At 43.7% G+C, this 17,978-nt stretch overlaps 2 protein-coding genes across 11 annotated transcripts in view; both read right to left on the bottom strand.

Annotated features, from left to right (window-relative positions):
• The window catches only part of STIMATE (STIM activating enhancer), a 43,484-nt gene extending 39,892 nt beyond the window's left edge, over nt 1–3,592 (bottom strand). Inside the window, exon 1 of the mRNA XM_059663303.1 lies at nt 3,287–3,592. Within this exon, the coding sequence (XP_059519286.1) occupies nt 3,287–3,443 (157 nt within the window). The 5' untranslated portion in view covers nt 3,444–3,592. The remainder of the gene's footprint in view (nt 1–3,286) is intronic.
• A 1,291-nt stretch (nt 3,593–4,883) lies between these two features.
• Nucleotides 4,884–17,978, bottom strand: part of SFMBT1 (Scm like with four mbt domains 1) — a 54,311-nt gene continuing 41,216 nt past the window's right edge. For all 10 annotated transcript variants that reach the window (XM_059663292.1, XM_059663293.1, XM_059663294.1 and 7 more), the window contains 5 exons: nt 17,659–17,834; nt 13,352–13,530; nt 12,928–13,173; nt 11,930–12,058; nt 4,884–11,071 (listed from right to left, as the gene is read on the bottom strand). In XM_059663292.1, the coding sequence (XP_059519275.1) occupies nt 10,931–11,071; nt 11,930–12,058; nt 12,928–13,173; nt 13,352–13,530; nt 17,659–17,834 (871 nt within the window). In that variant the 3' untranslated portion in view covers nt 4,884–10,930. The remainder of the gene's footprint in view (nt 11,072–11,929; nt 12,059–12,927; nt 13,174–13,351; nt 13,531–17,658; nt 17,835–17,978) is intronic.

The following is a 17,978-nucleotide window of genomic DNA, read 5'->3' as shown; positions in this document are numbered from 1 at the left end:
GCTACATATATCACCTGGCACACCAACTCTCAACCGCCCCACGCCACGAGCCAAGCAAGCACCAGGATGAGAAATCCTTGTGAGGATCAAAATCCTCATCCAAGATGTTAATACATATGAGAAGTCTTCCTCCAGGACCGTGGTTCTCAACCTTGGCTGCGCATTAGAATCACCTGGCAATCTTTTTAAAATCCTGATTTCTGGGCCTCATCTGGGAGGATTTCTGGGAGGCCCAGAAATCAGGACTTTAAAAAGATTCCCAGGTGATTCTAATGTGCAGCCAAGGTTGAGAACCACGGCTCTAGGACAAAACCCAATAGGACAAAAATCACAGCAACTTGTCAGTAGAGAAAAAAGTGATTTTTCTGGGCAGAAAAGAAACATAAAGAGGCGTCTGAGGCATCACTGAAATCAGGGATGCAGAGTGATGTCTGGCAGAGAAGTGGGTCCACTTTATAGAACGGAGCTGGTCCGACAGGGAACCGGAACAGTACCTGCCCCCAGAACCGGGGGAAGTGTCCGAGAAGAGAGGCACTGGGCCCACTGCCCGGGGGACGAAAGCACAGGAAGGGAAAAGACTATGACTCCACAGAAGCAGGGACTGTTAATTCAAACTGCTCAGGAGAGAAGAATGCTTGAAGAAGATAATCAGGGAAGTGGTGAAGGGTGGTGTGGCCTCATCTTAACAAGACCTCGCTCAGGGGCTGCAGAGTGGACACTCTTGTCATGGGAGCCTCGCCCTTCTGAGGAAGCGACGCTGGGACTAGAAGACTAAGAGCTCAGGCAAAGCCAAACAGCTCACCGGTGTACTTCCTTGAGACCATCTCCACCCCCTTTTCGTTTCCCCAGCAAAGTCATTCCGCCTCTTCCCAGTGCAAAACGGTAGAGCCCCACAGTTACACTTCACCAGAACCAAGTTCAAGAGGGAAGAAAGGACCTCCCCTGACCGGGTCCCTGTCGTGGGTTCTCCTTGGCCTGCTGTCTGCTTCTCGGTGGGCGACTAAGGCGCTGGCTCTCACCTCCATTTCTGTGGCCAGGGCAGACCCAGCTCCAGGCTTTCCAATTCTTCTCCCCATCACTCCTACTCATCACTGTCCCGACCTACCACCCATGTCCGCACGCTCCCTCCACACCTAGCCTCCCACTAACCAAGAGGCCCCTTTCTAGTCCGGTCTTTGCATGCACCACAGTGGGATGTGCACAGAGATTAAGCGGCGAGTGTGTCCCTGAAGACCCGCAGGGCCAGCACCTTCACTCTGCACACATTCAATCCGGCACCCTTCTCAGCTTCGAGGAACTCTGCCCTGTCATAATCACATTTCCCTCCCTGAATCACAAGTCTCAAACCCCAGGGAGTAAGTGAGGCCATCAGCATCAACCAAAGGCACAAAAATTAGCCAGAGCTAAGCTAAGAAAGCTTAGGTTAGAGAACAAAATAACAGCCAAGCCTGCAGTTCCCTTAGAGCGGTGGTTCTCAACCTGTGGGTCGCGACCCCTTTGGGGGTCGAATGACCCTTTCACAGGGGTCGCCTAAACACATCCTGCATATCAGATATTTACATTACGATGCATAACGGTAGCAAAATTACAGTCATGAAGTAGCAACGAAAATAATTTTATGGTTGGGGGTCACCACAACATGAGGAACTGCATTAAAGGGCCGCGGCATCAGGAAGGTTGAGAACCACTGCCTTAGAGAGAAAGGAAGGCCGGCTGGAGGAGCAAGGTAGGAGGGGAGTGAGGACCCACACACAATGTCCTGAAAACACACACAGTTCAAGCACCCAAGTCAGCGGCTGATTTTGGCTCTGTTGTCACAAATTACTACTGTGGGAACAAGTGGGTATTTGTTCAGCAAGGAAAACAGCAAGGCAAGTAGACACTGAAATGAAAACGTGGCAAACATATACACTTGGGCACTTGTTACAAGAGTTATCAAGGCCAGGCGACCAGAAGAAAGTGGTGTGCAAGAACAGTCTCTTCAGAGATACCTAGAGCCTGGGAGAATTCACCCAAATAAGCCCCATGTTACAAACAAGCAAAGTGGCTACTCCAGCCACTGGACCTAACAAGACAGTGCACCTGCTGCAGGATCCCTCTGGGTGCGGAGGGAGTATTTTCTGCAGGAACTTCCCACCCTGAGCACAGTGGGGAACTTATGTGAGCAAGTCATTTTGGAATTAATGCCGCTATCCGGGTAGTTATAACCCTTCCCGCAAAATGCAATCGCAGGGACACTCCTAGGCCTACAAGCCAACAGAAGCTTCTTGTTACTTTAATGAAGGGAAGGATGTGCACTAAGAAAATATACCCCCTCCCCTCCTCCCACCCCTCCCCCCCCCCCCCCCAACACACACACACCGGGCAGCACCCATAACAGCAGGGTGGAAAACCTAGTTTTCCAGAAGGGCCGTCTGGGGCTTTTTTGTCCGTCATGAAACTCTCAGGGATGGGCCCCTGGTGACTTCGTACAGGGACTCCGGGACCTCCCAGGCCCTCTGTGCCTCCTTCTCCATTAAGCCACTAGGTTGCCCAAGTCTCACGAAAAGGAAAGACATTTGAAATATAAATAATAAAAGTGGGCTGGGAAAGGGAAGAGCCAGGGGAGGCTTGAGACTTAAGTAGGAAAGTTTGGGACCGAGATGGTACAGGTACGCCTGTTCTGGAAGAAAAGGAAATGTGCAGAAGGGAGTCCGGGTGGGCCCTGCCCCTATCAAAACAGAAAATAAACCCGAGAAAGCAGTTCCGGGTGGGAGGGGGTGGAGGGGAGGAGGTAGCACAGGGAATGCAATGCCCGGCTAACAAATCAGGTTACTGCAGAGCAGCGGGATTTTAATACGAACTGGAGACAGCAATCTTTTGAGTGTAGGTGCAGGAAAGAAGCTCCGTGTCAAACTGGGGATTTAGAGATGCGGGTTATGAGCGCGGAGGGGAGGCTGAGCAGAGCCTCCGAGAGGGGCATGGCCCCAGGTGGAAAGTGGTCAGCCTTAATCCGCGGTGACCAGGTGGGAGCGCAGCGAGTTTTAGGCGGGTATCTCAGGAGAGGGGTGTGCGGGGGTAGGAGAGGAGCAGGGGGACCCGTGGCTACAGGCTGCACAGACAGAGCCAGGGGCTCGGGACCCGGGTCCTGGAAATGCCCGGGCTGGGCTCAAAGGGCGCAGGCACCTCCGCCCAAGGGCCCGGGTCCGCAGGCCTGAACTCTTCATACAGGAGGGTCCCCGCGGAGGGGCCTGGGCCCGCGACTCAGGGTGCAGGGCCTCGGGAGGGGCGGGGGTCCCGGACTCACGCATCAACGTGCTGAAGGCCACGACGCCGAGCAGCCCCTGCAGGAAGATGCCGAAACTGTGCATGAGCGCGCCGCTCTCGCAGCGGCCCGCCCCGGACGCGGCGGTGGAGGACCCGCCCGGCAGCCCGCGACTCGCGTTCCCCGCAGGGCCCTGCATGACGGAGCCGGCGGAGGAGCGGGGTCGCCGCGGTGCGCCCAGCCACGCTGCCTGCGGGGGCCGCGCCGCGAGCCGGAGCCCGAGCCCGGAGCCCGGAGTCCCAGCCGGCACCTCCGCCCCGCCGCCGACTCAGCACCGCGCGTAACCCGACGTCTGAGATCGCAGCGCCCGATTGGCCCGGCGCGGCGTGGGGCGGGCCCGGGCCGCTGGGGCTCTCCCCTCGGGGGGCGGGGCTCCGGCCGGGGCGAGGCGCGGGGCTGTGAGTTCGGGTCACAGGTGGGACCAGGTGAGCCCGGGGAGCAAACTCAGGAGTGGGAAAGCGGCCCCGGGAGCGCCAGCTCCACGTCAGAAGGGCAGGAGCAGGGACGGTCTGGGACTAAATTCTCCAAGATAAATCCTTCATATCCTGCAGAATTGATTAAAAATGCTCCTGGTTTCCACCCTCAGATTCCAGTTCAGTAGCCCTGAGACAGGGCCGGATCATCTGCATTTTTCGGAAAGCAGCCTGGATTATTCTGTCGCTCGTTGTGGAGGAAAACAACCCACGGCTCAGCACGGAGGCATACGCCTTCCTATGCGTCCTCTGCTTTCCTCGTTCACACCGGTGCCCTGGCCACAGGCTTACCTTAGAGTCACCAGTCAGCCCTCGTCGACTTTCTTCTTTTTCTCTGCTAAATGTAATTTAAATTGTCATTTCCATCCAGTCGCCTTCACTTAGAAATATACAAGGCTTATACTGAAAATGTTATCATGTCTCTACCTTTTTTATATTGAACGTGATTCATACAACAAAGTCAACTTGCATTTGCCAGCGTCTCCAACACCTCTCTTCACACATACGCATTTCCTCCCACCTAACCCTTTCTGGCTCCTGGGAACCTGCTCTCTACCTCGAATAGGGCCTCTAGTCCACATTCCCTTACTACCCTTACTACTCTCCCAGAGATACCGTCTCTCTGGGCATCTCTTGTTGGTGCTGGAGTCCCTGACCTTCCTGCTGCATCCATCCACTTAATGCCAGCGCACACATGGTGTTATTCCAGTAGACACTGGACTCCATTTGTGTAGGATGATAAATACCCTATCTAGGGAAATTTTCCCTAAAAGCCACCAAGAAATGCGAATTACACGAGTTAAATGCCATACAAAAGCTTTCTTGGTCAACTGAAATATTAGCCTCATTATCCAGAGAACAAAAATGCTAATGGCTCTGCCTAGTGCCAATTCTCCAGCCCTCTTACAATGCGCTTTCACACCTCTGCCTTCCCGTGGTATTCCCGCTGCATGGAATACTGCTCCTTTTTTCCTGCTCCATGAATGGCTATTTATGCTTCAAGGCCTGCCTGACCTCCCTCTCCCCACAGCACTTCCACATGCCCTCGTGTGTGCTGCTCCACTGGAACTTGTCAGACTGCTAAATTAGACACGGTCACAGCTGACTGTGAGCCTCCTGGGGGCAGGAACTGGTTTTTATTCACCCTGGGGTCCAACATAGTGCCTGGCACAGAGAACATGCAACACAATGCTTTTTAAATTAAACTGAATTTTAATTTATAAAATTTAAAACTCTCCACAAGTATTGACCGTGGGAAAATACAGGAAGTCAGGTGAAGGAAATAAATAGGTAAGGGAAATTCGCATTACTGTCTTTAAGTCTAAGAAGGTCTCTTTCTTATGGGGGTGCTCAACAGTGAACAGTCCATGTTGAGAGAGAACCAAACAAGAGGATTTGTACTTGAAGCAGAAGAGACTGTGGATGGGCATAAGGAGACTCTTGGTTGCTTGAAGACACAAACAGCTCAAGGAAAATTGCACACAGAGCTGAAAACTGGAGTTCTTGACAAAGCACTGCTCTGCACATCCAGAGGCGGAGGAATCCTTAAGGCCTGTCTGCTGCTGCACCGAAGCAATGGAGTGGAACAAGAAGCATCTTCAGAGATCAGGAGCAGAGTGCCCAGTGTCGGGAGCAGTCACTGCTCTTCCTACCTTTCCTAAATTGCAATAAAAGTACCTAAATTGGGAGAGGAAAAGACCCAGACAGCAGGAGAGGGGGGAGAATTCTAGAAAAGTTCATTTTATTGAAGTAGGAACATTCTCCTCCGTTTGGAGATGATTCTATGAGGCCCCGCTGGAAAGTTTTTTTGAAGGATTTACTCTTGGCAAGAAGCCCTCTTGCTGTTGAATGAAGTTAAACATAGCTTAAGACCTGCTTTCATTTTCTCACAACCACTTTTAACTGCCATAATATACCACAAGTTTATATACATTCTTATTTACAAAAAAAAAAAAAAGCCACCAAAAACCTCACGCAAAATATTCATCCAAAATAGTTATTTTTTTAACCCCTTGAAATAACATCAAACTTGGTGGAAGTTTTTTTTTTTTTTTAAATAGGTATTCTTGTGCATATTTCTCCTTAAGTATATTTTATTCCCAATGCATTAACTTTTAAAATTAAGAGAAAAACAGCAAGCAAGGATACAACGCAATATGCATTTCATTTTGTTCCAAACAAGCAGCTTAAAAAGTAAAAATAGAAGAACAACATACATTAAACAAAGTGCATCAGTTCCAACGAGTTAGTATTAGAAAGAGGCCTCAGGACAGTGCTGGAACCCGCCAGAAGTCCTGTCCTCACAGGCCTCTGATTGTCTTTAGAGAATACTCAACACAAAAAAGAAAGGAAAAGAAATGAGTGCTTAAATCTCAAGAGAAACACTCAAACTACACTTCCTTAGATAGACTTCTTGCAAAAGGAGCTAAGGAATTGTCCAGTTTTAACTTTGTCTAAATTTTGTAACTGCCCTCCATCATCAGCGTTGTGATCTGATTTGCCCCCAAAGCCTCAACCTTTCAACACTATTTGCCAAGCTAGACATGCAGTTAGATTGACTACACCATGTAGAAGCCCTTAGGACTGAGCTTCCACACATCCTGAGAACAGGAACCCCCATCAGAAATGGTGGCTTCAGTATCATCTGTGCCTCCCATGGCTCAGAGTCACACTTCACTGCTGGTGTTAAAGACTTATCCTGTGAGGCTGTGGCTTATTTCCTTTTTGAAATAGTCCTCTGTGATAGGCCATAGCACAGAACAGATCCAAGAACTGTGTTAAGTCAGAAAAGATATAAGGGGAGGGAGTTTTAGGCTTACTCCTCTATTCCCCCAACCCTCACTCCTGGTTTTGCTGATTCTTGTGAAAATCTAAGACTTCTGAAATAGCAGAACCAAGAAAATCAATCCCCAGTCATTTACCACCCACCACCTTCTACACCTGAATCCCTAAGGCAGCTCTCAGAAACAAGACTACCTATGTGATCTGGAATAGCACAGAGGAAACCCCAAGTGAGCATGTTTGAAACCAGACCCGTTCGGATAGAGCTTTGAGTTGAGAACTCTTCTGCCAACACTCCAAGGAGGCTTATTTGGATAAATTCAAATTTCCAAAGTATGCACATTCTCACAGAGTGGGTGGGAATCATCAAAATTCACTACGGTAACATTGAAAAGTGAATAAAGTCAAAGAAGGATTATAATTGCATGACTATCACTTGATTTCTTCTTGGTTTTGCAGGATGCTCTGTCCTACAATTTCTGAGCCAGCACCATGACCATGACCCAGGACCAAAGACATTCAAATTTTAAAAGGGGGTACCCAGTTCCCACCAAGATTTATACTTCGTTTGTTAGTGACTTCTTCATCTTCCTAAGGCCAACTATTAACACAGAATACTTTTGAATTTACACATACATACACGAAACGTCCCCAATATACGGGACCAGAGTTCAAACCCAGTATTTCCACTGCTGAGGCTAAGCTCCTAACAACTCTCTGAGTTTCTATGGGCATCAATCAAATCAGCAAATGGCATCTTACATATAAAAGTCTTTGGTGATAGGTGCTAAGTAAATCGTGCCTGTGACAGTTTTCCTAATGTTGCCATCTAGATAAATCTTATCTACGGTTAACAATTCCCTGATGTTTATTGTGTCCCCTGGAAATACTTTTTGGTTTGAGAGAGGGCAATGGTTCTGAGTCCTACTCTACCCAAGGCCTTTAAAGCTTTTAATCTCTATTCAGGTACCACATTAGCTACTGAACTGGTACCAGACAGCAAGTAAAATGTATTCAAGTCCTTGAGTAAAATGTATTCAAGTCCTTGGGAAGCTTTGGTCCAAAGCCCTGTCCCTCACAGTGAGAATAATTTTACTTTCATGAGAAGAGGCAAATCAAGGCCAAGTTCTGAACTGGTTTTCTATGTTTGACTCTATCATAAGTCAACAACTATTTACCAAGAAGCCCGCCTTTTCCAGATGTTGGCAAGTGCATATCGATAATGTAGATACCGGGAGCCACTTACGTGGTTAAAGAAAGCCAGAGAAGGTAAAAGCCCCCGTTAGTACATTCCCTGCATCAGCCACTTCAACGGAGAAGGATGAAGGTAGTTTACAAAGGAAAATAGCATAGTTCCCAGAAGCTGACAAAGTACAGTCAAAATGTCAGCAAATTTTCATGTGCTATACAGGGTTCCCCGAACACATTCACAGGCAGTAATAAGCTAATATTGGTCAGTGATGTCAAGGTCCAGGGGGATGATATAGTTCATTCACCTGCCTCCAAGCTTGTCAATTTAGGATCAAAAGTGGATCATGGAAAACTTTCTGGCCTCAGGCAGGCTGTGGGGCCAGTGAAAGGTGAGATTCAAATGCGGCACCTTGCATGCACCTCTCATAAATTTAAGAGATTGGTGCCTTTAAAAAACAAAGTTCAGCACTATGTGCAACATACATTCACCCCAATGTGGTGAACTAGTGTCGGGCTTAAAATCTGATTCAGAATCATAGGAATCAGACTGTCAGTACTGTCCAGCCCTGCCCCAGCAGTTTTACGAGGCAAACGAAGCCAAAACATTATACTCTTTACAAAAATGCCTTATGCCAACTTTCCAAACAAGTATCCTCTCTTGTCCAATATCTGGAAGTAGAAGCTGGGGATATATCATTGTTCTTTAATGCAGTTGCCTCATAAATTGTATCTCAGTGTAAGAATGCAAAAAGTAGTAAGGGAAACCCTACTTACTTTTCCAATTTAGAGTCAGCCTCTCTCTAGGAGGAAGCTGAGCCTGAATAATCATGGTAAACGTATGTGAGCTGGTTGGGACTCAACTCTATCCAGATCAGACTGCTTAGGGCCATTTGCTTCCCTTTCAGGAGCTTTTCATCCTTTACGTGTGATGGGGGGTGTTCCTAATTCAGTGGTTTCAGGAGAAATCAAAAGAGAAGCAATAATAACAAAAAAGGGAGGGGCAACAGTAGGTTTACAGTTGTGAGTATGCCAGTTTATTCTTGTATTATTATTTATTAATTATTGTATTATTTTCCATACAAACAACTGTAAACCTACTGTAGCCCCACCCCGTGTTCACTGTTGCATGTGGGAATTTCCTCTTATAGAAAATAAACCTCATTTTCCTAAATAAGACAACAGTGTTAATTAATTCCAGATATTTTTTGTCCCATTGATCTTCCAGGAACCTCCTCTACCTTGGTGCCTTGACTGCTGAGCTCTCAGGAGACTTGATTATTCAAGCTACAGCCCTCCTCCAAAATCTATCTGCTTCATGCTAAGTGTTCCCAAGCATCTAATATATGCTTCTCTTCCGTGGGCATAGAAGTAATCAAATTTTCAAAAGCTGGGCTGTGAGTAAGGTCAAACATATTACTTTTTGCTTCAATGAAGCTTCTTTCCAGGTATATCTGGTAGCAGCCTAAACAAAGAGCTGATGTTTTAATAGATGGTTTGGTTGGAGGGCTTGAATTAAGATGGTTCATAAATTATCCAATGAAGGGAGGGTCTAAACTAAAAAATGTTTACCAATGTCTATAAAAACAGGTGAGGGGCAAGGGAATAAAAAGGGGGAAAAATCACAATCATTTTTCATTTATAGTATTACCTTGTATTTGTAGAGCTGTTTGGAATTTACCCAGTTTGTAGTTCCAAAACATTTTCAAATCTTGGACAGGAATGATTATATTATAAATTTGCAGCTGACGAGGATAATTTTTAAAAATACCCTCAGCAAAGCACACCATTTAAAGGAAGCAATCCTTCCTCAACAGCTGGACCAGTACAGCAAATGCTATTATCCTATAATAGCTATTAGTGCAATGATAAGTGAAATTCACCTGTAGCTTCCTGTCAACTTGAGCTGGGTCAAAGAAACACCTAAAAGAAAACTGCGTTACTGAGTAGGAATCCTCAGACTATAAATTATATTCAATTTAAAGATTTAACTGAAGAAAACTGTAAACCTGACTAGGCAAAGAGGTTTCCAGAATCCTTAACCACCGCTCAATCTTTATCTAGCCACTGAGGAAATAGTTACAGAAACTCCATGCTCTGCATAAGCCCTCAAACCTGTTTTCTTTCTTGTGCTTCTACACTACCTGTCTCAAGACATGGAGAAAGAAGGGAAAATGGACCTAATGGTGGGTCCAAGAAATACCTACTGCTTTTTATCCAAAGTAAGGACTTTAAGAACTGAAACAGACAAACAACTGTGAAGAAAAGTAAACACAATAAAAGCCACTGAAGTCCCTCTGAAAACTAATGGGGAGAGAGCAATTAAACTGAAATACCAACTGTCTTTGAGATATTTCTTAAAACAGGTAGCCCATGCTAGGTCAAGATGGAAAACAATGACAGTCAAGTTCTTAGATCAGGTCAGTTAAGGAACTGGTGTAAGTGCTCACACAATGTTTTTGAGGAAGCAAACAGTGTTTCCCCCTCCAACCTCTGCCATAAGTTTAGTGTTCATGTACCTTAAAATGGCACCATACAAAAACCTCACACATGGCTGCAAGCTCAATTCTCAACAGAGGTAGTAAACAAAGGGACTCCTAAGAACAGACTTCAAACTGGGCCAAGTGTGACTGCACATTCAAAACCCCAGAGCCACATAATCATCCCCAAAAGAAACTGTTTTAATTTAAAATAGCTCAAAACCACGATGACAGTGAAGCACTGGTTTGCCTTAGGTGCAGCCTCAAATCAGTGCTGCCTTAAAGCCAGGTCCTCTCTTTCCAAGAAAGAGAAAGCAGAGAACAAAGTTCAATCGACAACAGGAGGGGACATAACAAAAAGAAAACCCCCAAAAGGGTGCTTTCCTGCAGCCTAGATTCGTCTTCGTTTAGGCCACACCCCTGGAAACGCTGCTTCTTCTTATATGAGTCGTTTCTTCACAACTTTTTTTTTTTAAACTGCCATCTGCTGAATGAGAGATGCTCCCATTTCCACTGGCAGGGGAGCCACTTCTGTGCAGTTTTTGCTTCCTCACTGTGGGACCTCCTTCCCCGAAAGTGCAAAGAGAGCAAGCCGACACCTGCAGGGCCCAGCGCCCCAGCACTATTTCAGCTCTACTCATAGAGCAGGCGAAGGATTTGCTGCATTTGTGCTTCAAGAATACAGCTCACTTTGGTTGTCCTTCTCAGTTGGCAAACTGCTCATAAAAAGCAAACTTGATCCTCTCTATGTGATGGCAAAGTTTGATGGCAGGGCCTAATTTTAAGTCCATGCACTCTTGAACGGTGGGAAGGGTAAGGAGCAGCAGGGCCTGCCCATCAATTTCCTGTTAAAACACAAAATACAAATTATGTATGATGTGCACATGAATAGCAGCTCAATCATGACAGCCCCCAATCACTCTGGCTTAGTCAAAATCAGAGTCCCTGTGTTTTCATTACTTTTCCCCTTTGAATAAGTATCACACATTTCCTTTTAGACGCCTCTCATAGTCCTCCATACCAATGAATCTTCATAATTAATAACGAAGCTTTACCAAGGATAAGAATCCACTCTACAGTTTCTGCTCGCAGAAATTCAGTAAATTAACTAGCCTTGTAACTAGCAATTAAATGCACCAAAAGAAACATTTTAGAGGACTCTTCCTAAATCTGAAAGATATTAACGATAAACTTCAATGTTTTCCTTCTCTGTAACATTCATAAAAGCCCGATAAGGTCTTCAAAGATGTTCAGCTTTGAATCTCCCCAATTATCAAAACAAATTTATTTCAATATTTATTTAAGACCACAGATATTTCTGTCTCAGAAAAGCTGCCTTAAAATGTATCACAACTTCAGAGCCTATATATTACAGATGTTATTTTCTTAAAATGCGCCAACTGTTATTTTTGGAAAAGAGGAGGACAATAAGTATGGCATACTCAATTTTAGGCCATTTAAACATTTGCGGGACGGAAATAAATTCTTAGGAAAAATGGGAACGCAATGATAATTTGCTTCAACTATGAAGGAAGTCAGATAAATGACTTTTTGACATATTTGTATTCCTAAAATGGGAACGAAAAGAGTTTTTTCTTTTGCACAGAAATACCTCTCCTAAGACTTGTAAATAAATTGCTAGTACACCCACACTCCTTTGCTAAAGAAACATCTTACTAAAAACGAAAGGTGCCGGTGGTTACCTGGTCTAGGAATATTCTTGCTAACGGAGCGCAGTCGGTGGACCTGATGAACCGCACCACATCCGCCACACTCCACTTCAGGGGGTTACTGTCCAGGTGAAGCCTTTCAGCAACTTCAATCCTGACTTCCTTCATTCCCCACAGCAAAGGCAAACCAATGGGGCAAGAGTTATTACCATCTTTAAGTCTCGCTGTTTAAATTCATAACCCTCCAGGCAGGATTTAAAACGGTTTTACGAGGTGATTTCTCCCGGCAAAGATGGCAAAGGCCCATATACACTAGGAACTCAGGAAATGTTGGTCTTTCATAATAAGAAAAATCAACGGGGAAAATTTTATCTCAAAGTTTCCGAAGAAATCATTTGGACAATTTAACAGAAAAATCACTTTTAAACAAATCTCCCATTTGTTTCTCAGTCAATTTCAACTCACTCTCTGGTGGGTGCTAAAGTGAATGGGATGCTATTTCCAATGACAGAAGTATTAGCTAAATTGTCAGGAGAAATCATTTGTTGCTTCTGTTCATAGAATATATTTAAAAAGCAACCCAGTTTTAAAACACCAACTTAACTGCCAACTTTAGTGTGTATATGTTATATAATATACAGATATGTATATGTTAAATATACTAAACAAGATGGCTTAACCAGAACAAAAGGACAATTTATTTCTACAAAACCATTAAATTTCAATAAAACCATTTATGAAAAATATTAAAAAGGAAGTTTTCCCTAAACTAAAAGACAGGCTACAAACAAGCTAGCAATGAAACATTCTTTTACTCAAGACAAGCAGCCACTCTGAGACCTTCCTCCTAATAAACAGTTAATCTCCAAATAATCCTTGAAACACAAGTAAATCACTGAATGTGGAATCATTTAAAAAGTGACCCAGGAAATTCAACTGAAGCCTGTTATGAAATGAGTGCAATGCCAACATCGTTAACAATTCTAGACAGAAATCCGAGAGAGAAGAGTGCACTGTGAAAAAGGGGGCACCTTTGGTGAAGGCGGCTTGTTCTCATCATCAGAAAATGAAAAAGACCGAAGCTCCCTTTTCCTCCGTTGTCTGTCTGCAGGCAGTGATGTGGATATCTCACTTTGGGTGGGAGAAGAGGAACATGACTTTTTTTCTGACATTTCTGACTCTTCCTGTAGCTCGTCCTGCTGCTCAGAAGTACTGCCCTCACTTAGAGAATCGTCATCTCCTTCATCGGGGTCCTCCTCGTCTTCACCCCCACTTCCCTAGAGGAAAATGAGAGAAGGTTCATTGAAAATCAGGACACACCAGTTCTGGGGCCACAAAACCATCTTCTACTGGCCAGGGATCTCAATGAGAAAGACCAGGTACCCTTTCTGAGTTTGCACTGTAAAGCAGTGACCCCTTGGATTCTAGATGTCACAGGTACATCAGATCTCATACCTGAGGAGAGCCCACCGGGGTATTATCAACAGATGCAGAGGAGCGTTTCTTCTTATGCACAAAAACACTTTTCCGCCTCTTTCTCCTCTTACTGGCTTTTTTCAGGGCACATGCTAAGTTACTGTGCCCGCCAGGCGGCCTCCCAATTCTTTTACTTTTCTTCTTCCCATAATAATGTGCTAAATGTGAATGACAGAGAAAACGGAAGCAGTTCATTATGTTTGTGCACCTCAAACCACAAGAGATTCTATTAGCACAGCAGAAAACAGGTACACTGCATTTGATTAAAGTTTAAATTTCATACAAGTGGAATAACCTTAACTGTAGAGACCTTAGAGCAGTGGTTCTCAACCTCCTGGCCTTTTAAATACAGTTCCTCATGTTGTGACCCAACCATAAAATTATTTTCGATGCTACTTCATAACTGTAATGTTGCTACTGTTATGAATCGTAATGTAAATATCTGATATGCAGGATGGTCTTAGGCAACCCCTGTGAAAGGGTCGTTCGCCCGCCAAAGGGGTCGCGACCCACAGGTTGAGAACCGCTGCCTCGGATGTACAGTTTGATTCGTACTAACAAATGCATAAACCTGAATAATCCTCCCCCCCATCAAGACACAGGCCATGTCCATCAACTTAGGAAGTTCCTAGGGTCCCTTTTTAGTCAGACCCCCTCACAAGAAGCAACCATTATTCTGATTTTCATCACTATAAGTTAGCCTGTCTCATCTCTGGAACCAAGCAATAGGTACTTTTTTGTGCAAGGCTTCTTTCATTAATCATAATGTTTTTGAGGTTCATCTTTGCTGTTGTGTGTATAAGTAGTTCATGCCTTCATATTTGATGAAGAGCATTCCATTGTATGACTTTACCAGTGTATCTATTCTCCTGTTTGTGGGTACCTGGGCTGTTTCCAGGTTTTTCATTCTGTGCATGGTTTTTAGTGGGCATGTTTTCATTTTCCTTAGATAAATAACTAGGAAAGGAATTGCTGGATCATATGATAGATGTATGATTAACTTTTTAAAATTATATATTTTTATTGATTTCAGAGAGGAAGGGAGAATCATTCATCGGCTGGCTCCTGCATGCCTCCTACCAGGGATTGAGCCCACAACCTGGACATGTGCCCTGACCAGGAATTGAACCATGACCTCCTGGTTCACAGGTTGATGCTCAACCACTGAGCCACACCAGCAGGGAATGTATGATTAACTATTGAAGAAACTGCCAGTGTTCTAATAGGGTTGTGTAATTTTATACTCCCATCAGCAATGTATGAGAGATGTAGGTGCTCTATGCCTTTGCCAATATATGGGAATGTCAGTCTTTTTCATTTTAGCCAATCTAGTGGATATGCAGTAACTTCATTGTAGTTTAAATTTACATTTTCCTGATCACTAACGATATTGAGTATGTTTTCATGTGCTTATTGGCCATTTGCATATATTTTTCTGTGACGTGTCTATATTCAAAACTTTTGTTTCTTTCATTTTTATTGAGCTATAATTCACATAACATAAACTTCATTATATTAAAGTGTACAAATTCAGTGGTTTTGGTATATGCATTATACTGTACAACCATCACCATGATCTAATCCCAGGATATTTTCTCTTTTTTTTAAGTGAGATAACAGTCACATAACATTCAATTAATCATTTAAAAACACACAGGGAGGGGCAAAAGTAGGTTTACAGTTGTGAGAATGCAAAACAGTTTATTCTTGTATTATTATTAATTTACTACAGGCCTGGTGCACGGATTCATGCACTGGTGGGGTCCCTCGGCCTGGCCTGCGGGGATCGGGCCAAAACCGGCTCTCTGACATCCCCCAAGGGGTCCCGGGTTATGAGAGGGCGCAGGCCTTAAGTCTATGACGTAGCTTGCATTACTTTTTATTTGCAGTAAGGTAGGAGACAAGGAGTTTTGCTTGTTTTTTTCAATTTGGATATCTAATAGTACCAGTGCCATTTGTTGAAAGAATCCCTCCCCCCCTTACATCTGTCATCTTTGTTGAAAATCATTTAACTATATAAGTTTGGCTCCATTTCTGCACACTCTCCTTGGTCCCATCACTCTACCTGACATTCTTTCATCAACACCCAACTCTTGATTACTACATTTTTATGGTAAAACTTGAAGTCAGACAGAGTCAGTCTTCCAACTTTATTCTTTTTTTTTTTTCAGGAATGTTTTGCCTCTTCTAGGTCCTTTGCATTTTCCTATAAATTTTAGATTACAGAGCTAATTCTAAAATTGAAACGTACATTCTAGCTCTGTTATATACTAATGTAATATGAATATATACTGTAATTTTTACCAAAATAAATGAATTCCAAAGGATATAAATCCATTTAACTTCACTCAAATTATTAATTGAGAAAAATTATAAAGACTCCTAATATCTAGTCTAATTTCACTATATCATTGTGAAAAATAAATTCAGATAAAAGGCATAATAAAATCCATGTCTTCCAAAGCCTCAAAGTGGCATAGTTATATATACACTTGCATGAATAGCATATTTCACTTACCTACTAATAACTGCAACTTTTTTTGTCAATTTGCTAAACTAAGTGCTGAATCTAACATAATAAGCTAAGACAATCTCTACCCTTAAGAAATTTACAATCCAATAAATATAAACAGAAACTAGAAGGTTACTCTTCTATGATTTATCATTCAAGTCCTGATTATAAAACTCATCATGCTAAATATGGCCCTTAGATCAACAGTATCAGCGGCACCTGGGAGTCTTAGAAATGCAGACACTTGGGTCCCAGAAACCCACACACTTGATGAGTCAGAACCTCCCTTTAACAAGATCATCAGGGAATTTGCATGCATGATAAAGTTTAAGAGGCACAGAATGAGAGATCCCTAAAAGCAATCTTTAAATTTATCAAGATAGCCGGACCGGTTTGGCTCAGTGGATGGAGCGTCGGCCTGCGGACTCAGGGGTCCCGGGTTCGATTCCGGTCGGGGGCATGGGCCTTGGTTGCGGGCACGTCCCCACTGGGGGGCGTGCAGGAGGCAGCTGATTGATCTCTCTTGTCGATGTTTCTAGCTCTCTGTCCCTCTCCCTTCTTCTCTGTGAAGAATCAATAAAATATATTAAAAAAATATATATCAAGATAAAGTCCTGCTCTGTGTTAATTCTCCCAGGTGACATCAGAGCTTGTACAATTTAAGGAAAGTTAGGAACAGAATTTTGTGGTTGGATAACAGTGCCTTGAAAAAGTTCCAAATTGGAAATTTCATCCTTTATCACTTGCTTTTTGGTTGCAGTTTCACAAGAGAGAAGAAAAACAATGAGAAGGAACAGGTGTCATTATACAATTCAGAATGAAATCTGCAACCACCCCTCCTACTATTGATGCCTCCCAAACACTGTGGCCTCTTTGTTGCTCCTCACAGACACTAAGCGTGCTCCTGCCTCAGGCCTGTACTCTTGCTATCCCTACCCATTCTCACCCCGAGGTCTGTCTGTGCAGCTGGCTCTCTGGCTTCCTTCAGGTTGTTTCCTATTAGAAAGCTCTCCTACTTTGCTCATCTTGCTTCATTTTTATCCACAATACTTAACACCCTATATATTTATTCACTTGTTTATTATCTGTCTCCCACATTAAAATGTAAACTCAATGAGGACAGAAATTTTTTTTCTTTACTCTTATATCCCAGTGCTAGCACAGTGTCAGCACACAGCAGACACATAATAAACACTTACAGATTGTATGAATGAATTACATAGCCTAATACCTTCAAAAGCTAATTTATACACATGCTAGATATAAAAGCTGGCAAAATCTGGCACATGATCTGTTTGGTATAGCTCTCAAGCTAAAAATGGTTTTTAGATTTTTAAAAGTTTGTTTTAAAAAAACATGAAAATAAAACAAACAAAAATATGCAACAGCCTAACCAGTTTGGCTCAGTGGACAGAGCCTCAGCCTGCAGACTGAAGGGTCCCAGGTTCGATTCCAGTCAAGGGCATGTACCTTGGTTGCGGGCACATCCCCAGTAGGGGGTGTGCAGGAGGCAGCTGATTGATGTTTCTCTCTCATCGATGTTTCTAACTCTCTATCCCTCTCTCTTCCTCTCTGTAAAAAAATCAATAAAATAAATTTTTTAAAAATATGCAACAGAGATCACATGACCCACAGCCTAAGATATTTATTATCTGGTCCTTCACCGAATAAGTTTGTATACCTCTGCTATATGTGAGTCTGCAAAATAAAAACTTTCCAAGATACAAGGTATGGTCAGCTGCTATAGTTAACAAATCTGAAAAGCATGACTCACTATATTTGGTCTTTGTAAGTACAGAGCAGTTCTCAGAACACTTATCCAGAACCATCCGTGGACCGAACAGATTGGGACAGCATTCCAGTTTGACACAGGTTTGCCGGCAGAATTCAGTTACCCGATCCGCTGTTTTCACTATCTCAACAGTAGCCCGATAACTCTTCCCTTTGTATCTGCAATTGGAAGACATCAGACACCAAGTTTATTGGGCTAGTGATTATCCAGAGAAAAGTCAAGTGTATTAATATTTGCTTGTTAGAATATAGAGTATTTCTGCTTATTAGAATAGTCTGTCTTTTATATTTTAAGACTCCAAA

This window comes from Myotis daubentonii, chromosome 14 (genome assembly GCF_963259705.1).
Source record: "Myotis daubentonii chromosome 14, mMyoDau2.1, whole genome shotgun sequence".
NCBI classification, from domain to species: domain Eukaryota; kingdom Metazoa; phylum Chordata; class Mammalia; order Chiroptera; family Vespertilionidae; genus Myotis; species Myotis daubentonii.
Note: the sequence above shows the minus strand (reverse complement) of the source record. Positions and strands in the feature narration are given on the sequence as shown.